The 18892-nt window shown below is 49.1% G+C and overlaps 1 protein-coding gene across 9 annotated transcripts in view; it reads left to right on the plus strand.

Annotated features, from left to right (window-relative positions):
- The window catches only part of NAV2 (neuron navigator 2), a 972027-nt gene that overhangs the window by 524723 nt on the left and 428412 nt on the right, over positions 1 to 18892 (plus strand). For all 9 annotated transcript variants that reach the window (XM_069623466.1, XM_069623467.1, XM_069623469.1 and 6 more), the window contains one exon: positions 17107 to 17215. In XM_069623466.1, coding sequence (XP_069479567.1) covers positions 17107 to 17215 — 109 coding nt within the window. The remainder of the gene's footprint in view (positions 1 to 17106; positions 17216 to 18892) is intronic.

An 18892-nucleotide genomic window follows, 5' to 3' on the forward strand; every position in this document is an offset into this window, starting at 1 on the left:
CTGCACCGCTGTTGTCACGCCACAGTCGCCAACGTAGTCGGAGATGCCTCCACCAATGCTTCAGATTCGCCAACCAGCACATAGACGATTCCTGAGGCATAACCGCCGTGTAGGCCAGTCTGCAGCCACCCATCCAGCCTCGCTTGCCGAACTGTCTGCCGCTAGAGACCCGCAGCTGTTTCCCATCTTGAACTCTGTCACAGGAGCTGCAAAGCGCCCTGAAACCAAGTCAACCCTGCCGAGCACCAAGAACTTCTTCTCCAAGCACAAGGTACATTGTGGTTCTGGCCTCCTTGTCCTTCTCCGAAGGCCCCTAGTGACATTTTACGACCCACTGCTCCCTTTGTGCTGAAAGCAACTATCCTTGAACTATTGTGATTGATTACTTTACCAACTACCCTCCTGTCAGTATCCAGAGTGCATCCCTTTTCCTTCTTGAAACTGTCTGTCCTATGTTTTCCTTTACAGGTGGGTTGTATTTTGTATTTTGCTCGAACGGTCTGTTGAATAATAATAAAGTAGATATTTTGTATGCAACCTTGACTGGACACTTTTATCATTGGGTAATAATTGTATTTTTGCTGTGTTGCAACTAACCAACGATCCACGACCTTGCAGGGATAAGCTTGCCGTTCTGTTCACGTTAACAAAATTGCACAAGGAGGTTTATAATTTGCTTGTGTTTCCAATCTGTTCGGAACCCTTCTGGTGTACTAGAGGTGTGGGGCTGATTGATGGTTTAGAAACCGATATTCATCCATGGACCACTGGTGCCCCGGAAGTTGATTTGTCACAGTGCTGACTGCAGGTATCGCTAGACTGGCAATAATATTGGTCTGGGGCTGACTGGCTACCACACATGCAAGCAGACATTTTAAGTTGGGCTGCCTGAATGTTACCCATATACAACATAATATAAAAGGTGGCTAGCTATCCGTTACAGAGCCACTTCTGGGATACGAGTGACATCATAGATCACTCGGGCTGTGCCCTCTTGTTCTATAAGACGTCACTCAGAAAGAACCCTTTCTCCTTAGTTGATAACTAGCCATCTATAATTGTATATGCTGACCACTGTTTGGTAAGGTCGCTGTATAACCGATGCCAAGAAAAATAATATCCCTTACTTTGAACAGTATGTGCTTCCTTTTGCTACTTTGACCAGAGAGTTTAACTTCATTTTGGAGAGAGAAATGCAATTTTCTCCCGTTTGTACTTTGCTGTGTGTTGCATACTTTGGATACCAGCTCCCGCTCTGCCTTTTGCAGAAAGCGGCAATAGGGCCACCTAGTGGCCAGTTCAGGGTACAGTTACAGAATCCCAATACGATTTGGAAATAAACCCATCCATCAAGTTACAAGGGTTCTGAAATCGCTGGATTTATGTACCGCACCCGACGACTCTGCGGTTTCAAGCATGAACGTCGAACACTCTGGCAATATCACATTTTTTACATCACATAAGAATAATGGAAAACACGGTATGGTTAATTTTAACTTTTACTCCGACAACGCCACTAAGCAACAAAATCCTTCAATGAAAGCCAAACAAAAAAGTAGCTATGAACTGGATCTTAAATTATGGGGCCAAATATTGAAATATTCTAAAATATAAACTTGTTTCGATTAGATACCGGGCTACAGACGTACATTTTTTATTATTTGAGATGTTGGCTGCAGTTGGCATCTAGAAACACTATTGCGCAAGCTGCATTTGTTTGTCATTCTTTTGTTTCAAATGCATGTGACGCTTGTTGCCCAGTGATGAGGCCGGCCTCGGAACAGCCGCTCTTGGTCTGAGTGCGCAATTTTGCAGAATGTTTTAGGTGGTCACAGGCAAGGCAGGCAGAATAACAATCACTTTCGTTGTTGCTTTTGTTTGGACTTCCAGTACTAGGGGAGTGCCTAACACAGGGAATCGAATTAAATCTATTCCTGTCTCAGAGCACGCTGTGTCCTCTGCAAGGAGCAGCACAGCCTCTCTCCCCCACCACGTGTGGGCCAGGAGGTGCTGACATGGCCTGTCCCCACGTCCCTGACCCAGAAGATCCTTTCCAGGACCTTCCAGCACGTGCCTGGCCCGAAAGAGGCCACGAGATGTTTGGCATGGCCCTTCAACACGCGCCGGACCAGAGTGTGGCCAGGGTATGACTCTTCCACCCGTCCCTGACCTGAGGGAGACCAGCAGATGCATTGTGTGACCCTCCCACGTGGGCCTGGCCAGAGTGCATTGTGTGACCCTCACACATGAGCCAAAGGGGTCTTTGAAACAAACAGCTAGTTCCTCCTGTGCACGGGCCCCAAAAGGAGGGCTAGGACCAGAGAGACACAACCAGTAACCCCCCCTCTGGCATTCTGCATCTTAAACTGGGCCAGAAAATGGATATGTTCTTTCCGCCTATGCCCGTGAATTGGATAGCTAGACTTTTCCGTGCCACTTTACCCCGAGTGACCTCAGTGGGAATGCAGTGGTGCCCGCAGGCATGCCTTCGGGCCGAGCGATGCCAGAGCATGCAGTGCAGTTCCCATGCATGCATCGTTGGCCCACGCCTCCCGTGTACATCTGTGCCCCGCTCCTCTTATATATACCCAACACATTGTTGTGAGGGAATAAGGACAGAGCCCCTTTAAGGAAAAGGGATCAAGACTATGGGAGGGAGCAGGAAGTGGGAGGAAATGGAGGGGCAAGAGAAGGGGGAGTTCAGTTGTGTAAGCGAGGAATTAAGAGAAGGTTGGAAGGGAGACTGGCTCCTGCGCGATCATTCGATGTGTGTGATTCGGCCCAAGAGGGGGGGGGGGGGCACAACTGGCCACAAGGCCGACGAATACCACGTTGTGCCTAGTGAGGATGGTTGATAAGTGAAGGAAGTCCAGCATAGGAGACACAGCAAAACGTTGGGTGAACGGCACCCAGCAGCGAGGAGGAGCGTGACACCAGGGCGCGAAACCTCCAGCAGAGGACAGAGGACTCCAGTCCAGTGAGTCTTCTGCTCTTTGATGAGGCCTGATATCAATGCCCTGGTCAATTTGAGAGCCCGAACCAATGGGAAGACTAGTTTCTGTGCGCGTGTTTAGTACATGAGGTTTTTTGCTCTGGTCACATGTTCTTTTTCCCCGTCTGCCACCTTTTCTACCCCATGCACACTACGACTCTTGTTAGTTGATCTTCACAGGCCCTACATATGTTTGGGGGACTTTGGGTGGCCTACGGCCTGTTCCTGGCTGTACACTGGGGCACTCTGTACCCTGCCCGAGGCTTGCCTTCTGAGTCACGTGGCGGGAGGGCCTTCACTGCAGCTAGGAGCACTAGAGAGCAGCCTTGCCAGGCGAGAGTTACCCAGTCCTTGGTGCAACGTCTGCACGAGCCTGTCGGCCATGTGCAAATCTGTCCCCTTGACGAAGGGTAACAGAGTCACTGGGGACGCTGTTCTGCTCTTGCATCGGCTGGCTGATAGGCCAGCCGAAGAAAGGCTAGTAGACCTCCTGAGCACAGCCTTCTAGACGTCAATGCAGGGCTCGTCTCCAAAGAAGGCTTCCGCCCGGCCTCCCATGCGGTCATTCCGGATGAAGGAGATCCGTGGGGGTCCTCTCCTAGACCTCTCTGTCCCTTCGTCTAAGGAGGTGTGTGGGGCTCTCGCACAGCTCTTGGCAAATAGCCTGTGGCCCCTGGGTTTGAAAAGGGTGAGGAGACTTGGGTCACGTGTTTAATGGAGGGACCTGTTAGAGCCTGGTGAGCCCAGAAGGGAAATCCCTCCTGAGGTGCTGCCACTCACACTACGACCCAAGGAAACATTAGAAAATACGGCCTCAGAAAGGAAAGCCACTAATGCTTGGTAGCAAGTATCCCTTCACATTACTTGTTGATGGTTCCCTGTGCACATACGTATAATAAAATAGTACAATAATAATAATAATAATGTATTTCTTATGTAGCACTACACACCCATAGGTCTCAGAAATAACAGAAGGCATTACTATTCCACAGACTGGTACTCAATTTATGGACCTCGGAAGGATGAAAGGCTAAGTTGAGCCTCCCGGGATTCGGACCTGAAAATGCAGGGGGCGCACCGATATCCGGGGAGAGCGCATGACCAGTGGTCGAAGTGGGCAGTGCTCCTCTGCTTCTTTTAATCACGTTTTACCGTTCCTATACTTTTATTTTAAAAAGAAACCGTTCCGGAATGGTTTCGTTTGAAAATAAGTGTTGGAAGAAGTTAAAACCTGCACTGTAAGTGCACTGCACTTAATGTTCTCCTAAACAGCAGGCACATGTGTTTTGGGGTTTGTATTGTGCGTGGGAGGGGGTGTGTCGATGGGGTTTGTGAGTGGCGGTGCAGGCCAGTAACGAACATAGTTCCACTACTTCTTTTCTTACACTTCGACTGCTGCGCATTACTCACTGTGCTATCTGACTGGCTATCATTCATCGACTAATAGGCATGCCACCCCAGGTATCTGGGATTGCTACACTCCGCTTACTACCTCATAGGGCCGGTCAGTGGTCATCACTTGATTGCTTATGACGGGCCAGGCAGGAGCATGGATTGCTCTTCCGTTTCGTGCTTGCACCTGGTCTCGCCAACTCTCGCGTTGGCCGCCCCGGCAACTGAATCCATCGGGAGGCTCCATGCATCGGGCCGCCAGTGGTAGCATGGTAAGGAGATCCAGTGCAGAATGCCACATGCCGAAGGGCATGTTGCAGCCAGAAAACATTGAATATTAATATTATTCTTCATTTAAAAAAAATAATTTTTCGAGGGAATTGGGTCCTCCGACGTATTCCATATCTATGACAGTAATCACCACAGCTGTGCTGCTTCGGCAAATTTTCTGCGCCCTGTGTCGATGACGTCGATACGCTGTCCTCGAAGGCCTCCGACGAGCCGACGTCACCGGATGTTATAAGTAGGACGTAGGACACACGACGCCCGTAGCATCAGTTCCGTTTTTTCCGCGAACGTGCTCGCTTCGGAGATCTCGACGCAACTCGGTTCTTCTGAGTTCTGTTCTTTCGGTTCTACGAACCTGTTTGTTGTGAAGATTTCCATGACGTCTTCGTCTTCTTCCACCCTGTGGCCAGGTTTTAAGAAGTGTCGGGACTGCGGATCCAAGATGACGTTGACAGATTCGCACGACGCCTGTCTCTGGTGCCTCGGGGAGGACCACGACACGGATGACTGTGTAGACTGCCAGTCGCTTACATCAGAGGCCTTGCGGGAGCATAAGAAGAAACTTTCTGTAGGTAAGGTGGCCAAGCCAGTCAAGATCCACTGGGCTTTCGACGGACGATTCGAGGGGCGACTCTCCGCATCGTCGGCGTAAGTCCGGGGGGGGTCTCGGTCCAGGAGTAGGTGCCGCCATTCCTCGAGGCACTCACGGAAGCGCCGGCATCGGTCACCTTCCCCGAACTCGTCCAAGGACTCCACCCGTCGGTGGGTAGCTTGTCCCAAAAAGCATTCCACTCCTGTGGAATGGGATTCATTTCGGCAGGAGATGTTGGCGATTTTTCAGTCGCAGGGCTCCGGTCTGTCAGTGCCGTCGAAAGACGCCGGCCGTGACCGTGCTAGAGACACCACTCGCATGCCTTCGGGCTTGAGCAGTCGTCGCGATCACCGGGCATCTTCGAGGTCCCGGTCGGACAAGGATGGTCGCTCTAGACATGCCCGTTCCAGGTCCCGGTCCTCGACACCCTCGAGACCGTCGGAGCCTCTGCCGAGGTCGTTGAGGGAATCTCTCGAGGCTCTGCCTCCGAGGAAGCCTACGATGCCATCGGCACCCAGGCTGTCGAAGGACACGTTTGGGGCTCCGCCCTCGAGGACTGTGTCGAAGCCATCGGCGCCACGCTCGACGTCGACGCCGATTCCATCGACGCCCTCAATGCCTTTAGAAGCGCTTTGTCGGAGGTACCCCGTGGCACGGTGGAACCCCCTAGAAAGGCTCTGGCCAAGGCTACAAATGTCTTTGTCCCTTTTTCTGTGCCCTCATTCCAGCCTCTGGATTATATTTCTGAGGTAGATGAGGGGTCTAAGAAGGTATGGTTCCTGAGCAAGTACCTGACGAGATTTTGTCTGGTCATAGCGAGATTGAAGACTTGCGTCAGTCGTTGCACGACACCAGTGGTCTGGACACCTCTCCGGAGGTGGAGTTCTGTAGGCCTGAGCCTGGCACCCATGCCGAGTCCTTGTACCGGCGCATTATGTCGAGGGTCACGGAATACTTGGGGTGGTCGGGCCACCAGTGGATTTTCTGCAGGATGACCAGATGGATATCCTCGACCAAGGTCCACCAGCTGACCCAGTACTGCCCTTCCATATGGCCTTGCAGAGAAGGGTGGCAGCAGCTTGGACTGCTCCGGAGAGTCTCCCGGCAGTGAGGAAGTCTTTGCCGTGAAAATACCGCCCAGCTAGTAGCGACCCCTGCTACTTAACCACGCACCCCACTCCGGAGAGTTTGGTGGTACAGGCGGCTATGGCCCCAGCAAAGCAGGCGTCGTACCCTACCATCCCTCCTGATAGGGACGACAAGCATTTGATGGCTGGGCGAGGAAAGTGTTTTCTTCAGGGGGGTATGGCTTTACAGGCAGCCAACTCCGTGTGTGCCTTGTCACGTTTCACGCACACTCTGTGGAACTGTATTTCGTTAGCGGCTGAACATATTCCCGAAGGGGAGGAACGGGATGGTTTTGTTGCTATTGTGCAGGATGGCAAGGATGCCATGTGTGAGTCTGTTCAGTCGGGTCTGGACATGGCAGATTGTGTCAGTCGGTCCATGGCGGTGAGCACCGTAATACGCAGGTTTGCGTGGTTGCGGAAGTCTGGGTTTGCTCCGGATGTGCAAGCCCGGCTCCTCAACATGCCCTTTGATGGTGAACATCTTTTTGGCAGCAAGGCTGACGAGAGCCTTGAGAGGTTGCAGACCTCCAAAGCTGCAGAAAAGTCGTTGAGTGCTGCAGTTCGCCAACCTCCGCCTTTTCGTCCTAGGGGACAGAAATGGAGGGGAGGTTCCTTTCGATATTACTCATCCTTTGGTAAATCGAGAGGAGCTGCAAGTCAAAGGGGCCACCGGAGGAGTACCAGAGGTGGAAAACGGGGTACTCGAGGTGCCAAAGCCGCTCGGGCAGTTGCCTCTTAGCCCTCAGGCACTGCCGCAGCCGCAGCCGCTTCAGCTCAGTCATGAGGCCACGTCCCATGGTTCGCTGGTTGGGGGAAGGCTGGTGCAGCATCTTGTAGAGTAGCGTGCCATTACTTCAGATGTATGGGTTCTGGAGATCATAGCCCATTGCTACTCTCTTCCTTTCCGGCAGAGGCCTCCCAACAATCCACCAGGGAATCTCTCTTTGACGAGTCTGGATCCGCTCCTTGTGCAGGAAATACAATCCCTGCTGGAGAAAGGCACCATAAAACTGGTGCCTGTAGCGGAGAGGAACAAGGGATGGTATTCCCCTTATTTTTTTAATTCAAAGAAAGACGGGGGATTGAGACCCATCATGGACTTGCATGGTTTGAACCAGCTCCTCAGGAAGGACAGGTTCGAGATGGTTAATCTTTCTCAAGTCCTCCAAGCCCTTCAACTTCAGGACTGGTTGGTGTCTCTCGACCTCAAGGATGCTTACTTTCATGTGCCGATCCATCCCAAGCACAAGAAGTACCTGAGGTTCGTGGTTGGCGACTCGCACTTCCAATTTCGGGTCCTGCCGTTCGGATTGACCTCGCCCCGAGGCTCTTCACCAAGCTCATGGTGGTGGTGGTGGCAGCGTATCTCAGGAAAGGGGGGGATTCACGTCTACCCCTACCTGGACGATTGGTTGATCAGGGCGGGCTGTCCCGAGCAAGTCCTGGATCATCTGTCCGTCACCTGCCACTTCCTTCACAAGCTGGGCTTCTCCCTCAACTTAAAGAAGTCCCACTTGACGCCAACTCAGTGGCTCCAGTACATCAGAGCAGTGCTCGACACATTCCTGCGGCAGTGTTTTCCTCCCCAGGTGAGGGCTCACTACATTCAGCAGATGGTGCACAAGTTCCAGCATGCCCAGAGTCTCCCGGCATTCGAGTTCTTGAGGTTGCTTGGCCTCATGGCATCCTGCATTCTTCTGGTGCCAGAGGCCAGGTTGTGGATGAGATCTCTGCAATGGGCTCTCAAGATGCAGTGGTCACAGTCCTCCGGCAGGATGTCGGACCCCGTTCAGGTGCCGCCCTCGGTCTCCCAGGACCTTCTGTGGTGGGCCATCGATGGCAATCTGATGAGGGGGGCTCCATTTTGCCTACCCTGGCTGGAGGTGACGATTGTGACGGACGCATCCCTCACGGGATGGGGAGCTCATGCCGATGAGTTGACAGTCAGCGGTCGTTGGTCTCCGTCGGAGTCCAGACTCCATATCAATCTGTTGGAGCTGAGGGCCATCAGGCTTGCCCTGAAGGCTTTTCTGCCGACTGTGCGAGGAAAGAATGTCCTGATTCTGACGGACAACACAGTGGCCATGCACTACCTCAACAAAAAGGGGGGGGGGCAGGGTCACTTCCTCTGTGCAGGGAGGCGATGCAGCTCTGGTTCTGGGCCATCCAGCAGGAAATTCCGATCTCGGCAGTTCATCTGGCCAGAGACGAAAACGAGACGGCGGATGCTCTGAGCAGGCAGAGCGTGATCTCTCACAAGTGGGAGCTGGCTCAGGAGATTCTCCTGGAGATCTTCGTCCCTTTGGGGGACCCCTCAAGTGGATCTCTTTGCCTCCAATGTCATGTCAACCGGAAGTTTCTGCTCGTGGGAATTTCCTCCAAGAGGAGCCTTAGGAGACGCGTTCGTGGTGGAGTGGTCCTTCCCACTGCTGTACACGTTTCGTCCAGTCCCCGTCATCCCGCAAGTGCTGCGGAGGTTACGGAGGTTCGGTTCCTGGATGATCCTCATCGCTCCAGCATGGGCCCGGAGAACGTGTTACCCGGACCTTCTCGACTTGTCCATCTGCCCTCCACGTCGTCTTCCCTACCGAGACGATCTGCTCTCACGGGAGGGGGGTCGGGTTCTCCATCCAGAGGTCAGATCCCTCAACCTTCACGTTTGGCTTCTGAAAGGTTGAGGTATACGGATTGGGACCTCCCTGAAGACTTGATGGAGGTGTTGCTTTTGGCCAGACGCCTGCAACCAAGTCCCTGTACATTTGCCGTTGGAGAAAGTTCTGCGACTGGTGCAGGGTTAAGAATGTGCATCCTTTTTCATGTGACATTCCTTTGGTTCTGTCTTTTTTGCTTTCGTTAGCCCACAAGGGCCTGCAAGTGGGTACCGTTAAAGGTTACCTGGCGGCGCTGTCCATATTTAAGCGCTCGTTGGAGGAGTGTTCTTATTTCAAAGTTCCTTTTAATTTCTCAGTTTCTCAAAGGGCTCACTAATGTGTTTGCGCCATCACCTTTCCAGGAGCCTGATTGGGATTTGAACCTTGTTATAAAATTCCTAACGGGTGCTCCATTTTAGCCTTTACATTTTTGTCCTCTGAGACTGTTAACCCTTAAAACTGTATTTTTAGTTGCGGTCACTTCCGCTCGCAGAGTGAGTTAGTTGCAGGCACTTTCAGTTAAGCCACCCTTCACTGTGTTTCATAAGGACAGGGTTGTCCTTAGAGTTTGTCCTTCCTTTCTTCCGAAAGTTGTCTCGGAATTTAATTTAAGCCAGAAGGTCATTCTTCCGGCATTTTATCTTCCTCCGCATCCTGGTAAGGAAGAGGAGAGGCTCCATAGGTTGGATCCTAGGAGAGCTTTAAGTTTCTACATTTCACGCATGTCCCGGGTCAGAGTGGACGATCAGCTCTTTATAGGTTACGCTGGAAGGCGTTTGGGACAAGCTGTTACTAAGCAGACTTTGCCTAGCTGGATTATCTTGGCAATTTCTGAATGTTACCGCTTGGCGGGTAAGGACCCTCCGGTTGGCTTACAGGCCCATTCTACTAGGGGTATGGCTGCCTCTACTGCCCTGCAGAGGGGCGTTCCTATTCGAAACATCTGTGAAGCAGCCACTTGGGCTTTGGTCCATACTTTTGTACGTCACTACTCCCTAGATTCCATCCATGGGCAGGATCTGGACTTTGGCAAGGCGGTCCTTTACTCTGCAATTTGATTGGACATTCTAAATTTCTATATTCCAAATTCTTTTTCCCTCCTCCATACGTGGGACTCTGTCATAGTTATGGAATACGTCGGAGGACCCAATCCCCTCGAAGAACAAGTTACTCTCTTACCTGGTAACGTTCTTTCGATGGGATGGTCTGACGACATATTCCATATCGCTCCCTCCCTACATGCCCTGCTACAGAGTTTCTTATGCGATTCCAGCTTACGTTTCCGCAAGGCTTTCTGTGGTCATACTGGCAGTAGTTTGGTGCCACACGTTCTGGGGGAAAAAACTACAACTGAGGCTACGGGCGTCGTGCGTTCTGCTTATAACATCCAGTGATGTCGGCTCGACGGAAGCCCTCGAGGACAGTGTATCGACGTCATCGACGCAGGACGCAGACACCGAAAATGTTCCAAAGCAGCACAGCTGTGGTGATTACTCATAGATATGGAATACGTCGTCGGAACATCCCATCGAAAGAACGTTACCAGGTAAGAGGGTAACTTGTTCTTCTATAGCATGAACAATTTGCTAATTGGCGCACTTTACAACAATGCAAAGCAGAACTAATTGCAAGCAATAAACCATTGAATGAGCAGTTCTGATACACATCAAATCTAATCGAATGAACATGAAGAGCTAATAAAATACAGCCTTAACTGTCTTCAGTTTCACATGAAACCTTAGAAGCAGGGGTTTAGTTTGTGGGTGACCGGTAGATCATTCCGACATTTTGGAGCAATCCCAGAAGAGTATTGCCCCCAAGTTTGTTTAAAAAAAGTTTTGGGACTTCTAGGAGGAGGGGAGAAGTGTCATTTCTAAGCCTCCTCTCGCCCATAGGGAATGTTACAACCTCTGTCGAGTAAGAAGGCGGTGCCGAATGAACGGCGTAATGAGTCCACTCTGACCTCCGAGGGTTTCCTCCACAGGGAGGTGATGCAATTCCTTAAAAGTCTGGGAGAAGTCATTGCATTCAGCTGCCGCGCAGAGTGCTAGAGTGTCGCTACAGGAGTCCCCATAGGCAGGCCAGGAAAAAGGTTCTCCTGTAGACCACCAGGGCCAGCAGATGATGTGCGGATGTTGCCCACAGCTCGGGAAACTCACTTCCATGTGTGAATAACACAAATCCATCGATCTGGAGTAGTGTAATGAAAGGGCAGCGGACAAAGGCTGATAGGTTTTTTGGGGCACAAGCAAGCAGTTTCAGTTGGTGCTTTTTTGTTTCCCTAGAGCCCATACATGATAACATAATCCATATATTATAATGAATGGGAGGAATTAATTGAGTGCATCACAGTTAAAGGACATGCATTTGGGGAGGCAGCTGTGTGGGGCATAGATTATAATGGAGTTGTTTCCTAATGCAAATTCTAATCGGCGAGTTCCCTGGTTTTATCTTTATGGTTGCATAACACGAGTCCCACCTTGAACTTCCTTGATCATGCCTCTCTTCCTCCAGCAAATGCCCATTTCAAGCCACACAGCCTTTTGTTTTTGATGGCTAATGCTTCCTTAGGGAATATGTATAAACAATCAGCTCCACCTTTCAGACTTTATTCTGTGGGAAATTCCTGGATAAAGTAATGGCGGGAGGGGTTAACAGCTGCATATTATCATAGGACATGTTTATTGGCCTCTGCATGGCAGAACAATCAAAGGAAGCCAGCAGGGCAGGTGAAACCATACATGGCAATTAGAAAAGCCCATAAACATTCTCTGTCATGGTCAGAGGGTGCCACCCTGTCAGAGGGGGCCCATTTAAAATGAAAGGGCTGAAAGGATGTAATGCCCGGCCTGCTGGACGCTAGTAGAGCTTGTGCCACCATCCTAAAATCAGGCAAAGCAATGAACTGTGTGCTATTTTGTAATACTTTATTTTGGCAATTGGCTTTTTGTGCTGCAAGACTAATATGCTCTGTCGATTCAAAACATGTGTATTTCATGCAGAAATTCTATAAAGGGGCATTGGTCTATAAAACAGTCCTAATTGGAATAATTCCAGGAATCACTCAGAGGAAGGACCCTTATTGATGGAAGCTGCACAATAGGAGCAGGTCCGCGCCGCCACCCTGTGGAATCTATTGCCTAGGGAGCTACGCTCTGAAAAGAGCATTCTCTTCGAGTAACCTAGTTGTTGCTTATGCCTACTCTTTTGCTGTCCTTCCCACTTTTATGGGTTCTCGGCAGCCTGATACCTGCGGGCTTCGGCGCCTTACAAATCCGAAATCAAATCGAAGTGTAGCAGCGTGGCTTAAAGCTAAGAATCTGAATAATGAGAAAACGAGGACCTTATTAACACCCAAGCTCACCCAGAAAAGTACACATGCATCCTTCATAGAAGAACATCGTGTACAGGTGATCCAATGTCATGGGGGGGGGTCCATAGTTCATCATTCCCCTTTACCATACAGCATCATCAAACCTTCCAGTGCATCCTGGAACGGTTTGTAATGATAAGTAAACTAGACAAATGATATGATATTTTATTTATATCGTGCCCATACACAAGTGTTTCAAGGAGCGACGACGCAAAGGAGGGGAGCAAGACTGCGATCTTACTAGGCCCAGTGACATTGAGATCGCACTAGTGTGAATCAAACGATTCCACACATTCTTTAGTTCTTTAGGGTTAGTTTACTTCTATGATTTTAACATAATACGCAATATAGGACTAGACAAGGATCGGGGCAGACTCGCCGCTGGATCACGGAGAATGAGTCTGGCAGAAGGTTCTGGATAGACTGGTTTGATGTAAAGAGTTTTTGATGCAGTTGCGCGCGGATCCAACAGAAGGTTCTACCTGTGATGCGCTGTGAGTCCTTTAAGGCCAGTCACCAATAAATACATTTTGTAACTCGCAGGCGGGGACTCGTGAAGAGTGTGGCGGTAGCAGCAACATCTGGAAGTGACAGGATTGCTAATATGTGTAATGTACTGTCAAATAACAAGGGCGAAGGTACGGCAAGCATATGGTAGTAGATATTGCCTCCAGGAAAACAGAGGACGTGTCGCTCCCGAAATGGCCACCTTCAGTACTTCCTGAAATCCGCAATGGACTCCGTCTGGCCGATTGACCAGCTAAATGGCCGGTGGACGATACTGGTAAATGAGTTTGGCAGAATTAGCGCGGTCACACCGCCAATATGGTGATGAGGCCCAAGGTATGATTAGGAATTTCATTAGCAGCTCTACATCAGGGCAAACACATTCCCATTTTACTGTACCCTCCCATTCTCCACTAATAGTCACTTGTGCGACCAAATGCTCCCGCTTTTAAATGCCACGTTTAGGACATATAGGCAACATTCTGAGTTCATTGGGCATAAGTGGGTGGTTACTTATGGTCTGGCAAATTTAATGTGTGTACTTTCTTGTGCAAAGTGTTCAAGGAGGGCCCGCTACCATATAAACACTAAAGGTCTGCGCTCAAATGCCACGCATACAAATAAACTCCTATTCATACACACTGCTTCTTAATAACCTGTCACCGAGCTGCAAACAGAATCCTACACATTACATGCCACACAGCCCGCTGGCCAAGGAACCTAGCACTATGGGCACACGCGGTCCCCTTTCTGCTCACAAGCACCTAGAAGATGCATGCAAAGTAAGGGGTACTTCTGGTCTGAACACATCAACACAAGAGCAGAGGCATTTCACATGGTCCCCTCTCCTCCTAACTATCCACACCCATCTACCCTCTTGCAGAGCCGCAGGAGCGCCTGGAGACCAGGCACATGCCAGTATGAATCCTAATGGCATAGCAAATCTCTTAGCACATTTGGTCATTCATATGTTTTGTCTTTGCGGTGCAGGACCTAGGGATTTTAACTGAGTCAGCCAATGCATCTAGGCCTGCTTCTGCATGTGTGAATACGTTGGGGGTAGGAACTGAGTTGAAAACCCTGTGCAGCCGTTGCGTATCGCGCACGGGCATGCTTTTACCATCTCCACTTGCTGCAAGGCACCCACTTTCGCCAGTGATCTCCCAAGAGGTTTGCGGACCTACGAGGATGTTCTTTTGATCGAGGGCCACTGGGGATATTGATATTTTATTTCTATCGCGCTCGTACACCAGTGTTTCAGAGCGCGACAAGGCAAGGGAGGGGAACAGGGGAGAACAAAACAGCGATCTTACTAGGCCCAGGGACATTGAGAATGCACAAGTGCATGGGAGAGGGGGACGGGAGAAGTGCATGCAAGGGGGGAGAAGTGGAAAGTGCAGAGCAAAGGAGAAACAGATAAATAATAATAAATAAATAATAAAGGCAACAAACAGTGGTAGTGCAAACAGTCTGGTCCAGTAGGGGACCAGACTGTTAAAGTCCTGTGGCTGTGTGCCCTCTTTCAGTGTGTGGCAGCCCTTCTGGATAGCAGTTGTGGTCTTAGCCCATCTACAGATAATAATAATGCTTAGGAGCCTGGAAACAGGTGCTGCTGGGCATGTAACCCAACCCGTAAGGTGCTAGTATTGCGCAATTGATTCTGTTTTTTCTGCAGCACTTTAAGGCGTAGCAGCCCAAACCAAACATAATGAAATCTCTTCTTCCAGCGCACAGTTTCAATTCCTGAGACCCAGAGTATGAGGAAGGGCTGAAAAGGAAAATGATTCTAAAGTGGCAGGCGACCCCATTCTTTCGTCCTCTGCTCCACCCCGGCACAATGAGTGTGGGCAGGGTGGTAGGTGGCCCCTCTCAACGGAACATGGCTGCTGGGCATCCTGCATGCCACTACTCTGCAGTGTTCCTTCTACGCCCCTGGACCCTGTATTTATACAGTCTGTGCCCGGATGGCCACATGATTGGGAAAGGGGATTTCCTTAAGTAAGGTCTGGGTGCTCCTCTTTAATCTGGAAGTGGTGACGTTTTGACTACAAGATTTGACACCCACAGTGATTTTCTAAATCCAGCAGCCCTCTAGGACTGTAAGTAAAAGTGATCTGATGTTTATGATAAAAGGATTCCCCAACCCGCGCTGTGAACAGATTTTGTGGAAACTGAAAATATTTGGTGAAGAATAGTGTCAACATTTATTGTACTGAGTGGAGATTTTAAACATATAATACGATCATCACCATTGGGAACTTTGTTCCACACTGGCTCAAAAGTGATACTACCCTGCTCAGGTATTGGCACAATATACCAAGAACACCACAATGTTCCTATACAATTGATTTTTCACATACTAGACAGTAGCTTCCTCAAATTCTGATATTGATGTATAATACCAAAGTGATCATAGAAAAGGCCCAATTTTCATACAAGTAACTTGTTGCCAAAAACAAAGATGCAAAACTATCTGATGGATTATACCAAAGCAATCATGGAAGATACCCAATTATCATATGAGTGGCTCATACCAAAGACAATCATAAGTAATGCCAACACGTGTTTCGACCTGCTATCGGGACCTCCTCAGGGCATGTACTAGTTATTAATTCTCTGGGTGCTATACGTGATGCAACCCACAAACACTATTTGCATATCACCCAGCTGCATCATTAAAACTGCTGCATCTGAAATCCCTTGAAATAAAGTGAAATGCAATGCTCTGAATGTTCACAGTGCAAATGTTGCTTTATGTACATTTGGGATGCAGCCAAATAGACTAACATGCATTTTGTCTCTGTTTTTTTGCCCTCCCTTTCCCTCTTTCTTCTCCATGTGCTCCGACATCCCATCAGTATGAATACTTGGCATTTGCTTTATCACAAGAAAGACCCGGTTGTATGAACACGTGGCATTCGCTTTATTTCAAGGGCTTTCAGATGCAGCAGTATTAATGATGCAGCTGTGTGATATGCAAATAGTGTTTGTGGGTTGAATCACGTATAGCACCCAGAGAATTAATAACTAGCACATGCCCTGAGGAGGACCCGATAGCAGGTCGAAACACATGTTGGCATTACTTATGATTGTCTTTGGTATGAGCCACTCATATAATATATGAATCTTCCATGGTTGCTTTGGTATAAACCATCAGATAATTTTGCATCCTTGTTTTTGGCAACAAGTTACTTGTATGAAAATTGGGCCTTTTCTAGGATCACTTTGGTATTATTCATCAATATCAGAATTTGAGGATGCTACTGTCTAGTATGTGAAAAATCAATTGCATAGGAATATTGTGGTGGTCTTGGCATATTGTGCCAATACAAGAGCAGGGTAGTATCACTTTTGAGTCAGTGTGGAACAAAGTGCCTAGTGGTGACAATCGTATTATAGGTTTAAAATCTCCACTCAGTATAATAATTGTTGACAATGTTTTTCACCAAATCTTTTCTGTTTCCACAAAATTTGTTCACAAATTTATGTGAATGGTTTTTCAGCGCGGGTTGGGGGAATCCTTTTATCAAGTACTCTCCAGCAAGTGGGTAGGGCGACCCACTTTTCCCTATAAACCGCTGCAAAAATCCTCATCCAATACAGGTACAATCTCATCTTTTGGGCCCTAGCGCATAACCAAATAGGTATCCCACTTTACCTTTCTGATCTGATGTGCATTTTGCATATAATGTAGGCGGCCACAATTTGCATCATTGTGTGTTCAAACATGACATCTGTCCTGTTGTCTTTACATTCTGTCCAGACAGGTGCTTTACATCTGTGTTACTATTACATACATTGGGGCAGATGGCCCAAAACACAATGCAAAGGGCCCCGTTCTGCCAACATTCGAAACTAATCCATTAAATCAAACAATTACTACAGCATTACTACAGACTATTATTGTCAATGAAAAGCTGTAATGTCTAAAATCGTGTAGTGTGCCTTGGTTTATGTTGTCCTCTGCAAACTACTTCTAGAAATGAAGGTTGTCTGTTTTCCTACAGATGGATAGACCCCTTTTAGAAGATACAAAGCAAAACGACTGCTAGTGTTTTAAGCAACACAAACCACTCTGGCTAAACCTTCTGAACTAACATGATTGAGGCACATTGCGATTTTTGTAACTGAGCTCGATTGTCGCACATGCTAAATTCCCAATATCTCTATATATTTTTCAGGAGAGGATCCAGAAACTCGACGATTACGAACAGTGAAGAACATTGCTGATCTCCGTCAGAACTTGGAAGAGACGATGTCCAGCTTGAGGGGGACCCAGGTCACTCACAGGTACCACACCCCCTTTCTGATGTTGCATTTTACTTGTGGGGATTCCTCGTGTGCAAAGTGTGTCAGATCTGTGTATTTCAGCTGGTTTTCAGCAGCAGCCAACCTCCCAACTACACATTTTCAGTGCCTCCTACACAGTTTTAGCAACTCCTCTGAGCATCCCAGCAGGAAGAGAGTAGGTGTGTCCCTGTGCACCGCCATCCAGCCTCTTTCTACTCTTCTACCCCCTGGCCAATCTTACTTCACCTTGGCCCCCACACATACCTTACCACCATCCCACTTGCCATGCTAACTGCCCTATCATTTACGGCCTATCCCCTCTTCCAGCTGATCAGTACCCCTCAACTCTGCCCCAGGCTTCCAACTTCCTCTCCAGTGCACCCTTCCTGTGCATTTCTCTTAGCTGGCCAGCTAGCCTGGTGTAGCTTCACCCCTCCTCCCAAATGCCTGCCCGACTGCCTGTTCGAGGTACAGTCGACTGAGCCTGCTGCCTAGTGTTTGTGTTCTCTGGCCATGGTATATACGTCAGGGCCGGCTGAAGATGTGTGGGGCCCATTTTAAAATGATGTTTGGGGACCCTCTTGCCTGCATCTGGCATAACCTCCCATGCACTTGCGCGTTCTCAATGTCACTGTGCCTAGTAAAATCGCTGTTTTGTTGTCCCCTGTTCCCCTCCCTTGCCTTGTCGCGCTCTGAAACACTTGTGTACGAGCGCGATAGAAATAAAATATCAATCAACCTCCTGAAGCAGCTTTGTGGGGGTAGATTATAATGGAGAGGTTTCCTAATGCAAACTTCAATGGGTGATTTCCCCCCGATTTATTATTATCATGAGCCCCACCTTTAACTTCATCTGCAAGCAGGTTCACTGCCCCTCTAAAGAGCTGGCATCAGAGTCTGAGATCAGTGTCTGGGATAAGTTACCACCTTTTAAAGCGGTCTGTTTTTGGACGGGAAGTACACTTTTAAAGGGACGCAGACTTAAGTTTGTGAAGACTGCAGCTTCCTTCGGGAATATGTACATTCGATCAGACCCACATTGCAGCTTCATGCTGTAGCACAAACCTAGCTAAAGCAATGGAGAGAAAGGGTGGTGGGGTTGGAGGGGCGTCAGTAGCTTAACATTTTCACCAGCCAGGTTAATTGGCCTCTGCACAGTAAAACAAGAAAGGCAGCCAGCGGGGAACTTGAAACCTTACATTACCACTTGAATAAGCTATTAAGCTTTCTTTGTCAGTGTCACAGCTTCCCCCACACCCAAGGTGTGGTTGCCACGTTTGACTGAAAAGATGAAATGCGCTGACGCCAGGGCCTCGGTTACTGCCACTCCTCCTCTCCTAGATGAGAAAGTGCAGTCCCATATTAAACACCATAGTCTACGCTATAGGTGCTCAGTTTTACACTTGCATTGCCCACTCCCTGTGCTAAACAGCTGGCCTAGCCCAGCGCCACTCCACCCCATGCTGCACTCACCACTACCACTCTGAAGTAATCCAACTCTGCCTTTTACCCATCCACACCACCCTATCTTACACTGCCCCCCTCTTTTGTTATCTATACACAGGCCGGCCTTAGGCGCAGCAGTGCCCTGGACGAATTGGCAGCCTCCCCGCGCGCCGCTGATCAACAGGGGATGGGGCGGAGGGGGGCGGGGCCAGGATATGGCACTTTTTTTTT

Source organism: Ambystoma mexicanum, chromosome 11, assembly GCF_040938575.1.
Source record: "Ambystoma mexicanum isolate Mex_15411 chromosome 11, UKY_AmexF1_1, whole genome shotgun sequence".
Lineage (NCBI taxonomy): Eukaryota > Metazoa > Chordata > Amphibia > Caudata > Ambystomatidae > Ambystoma > Ambystoma mexicanum.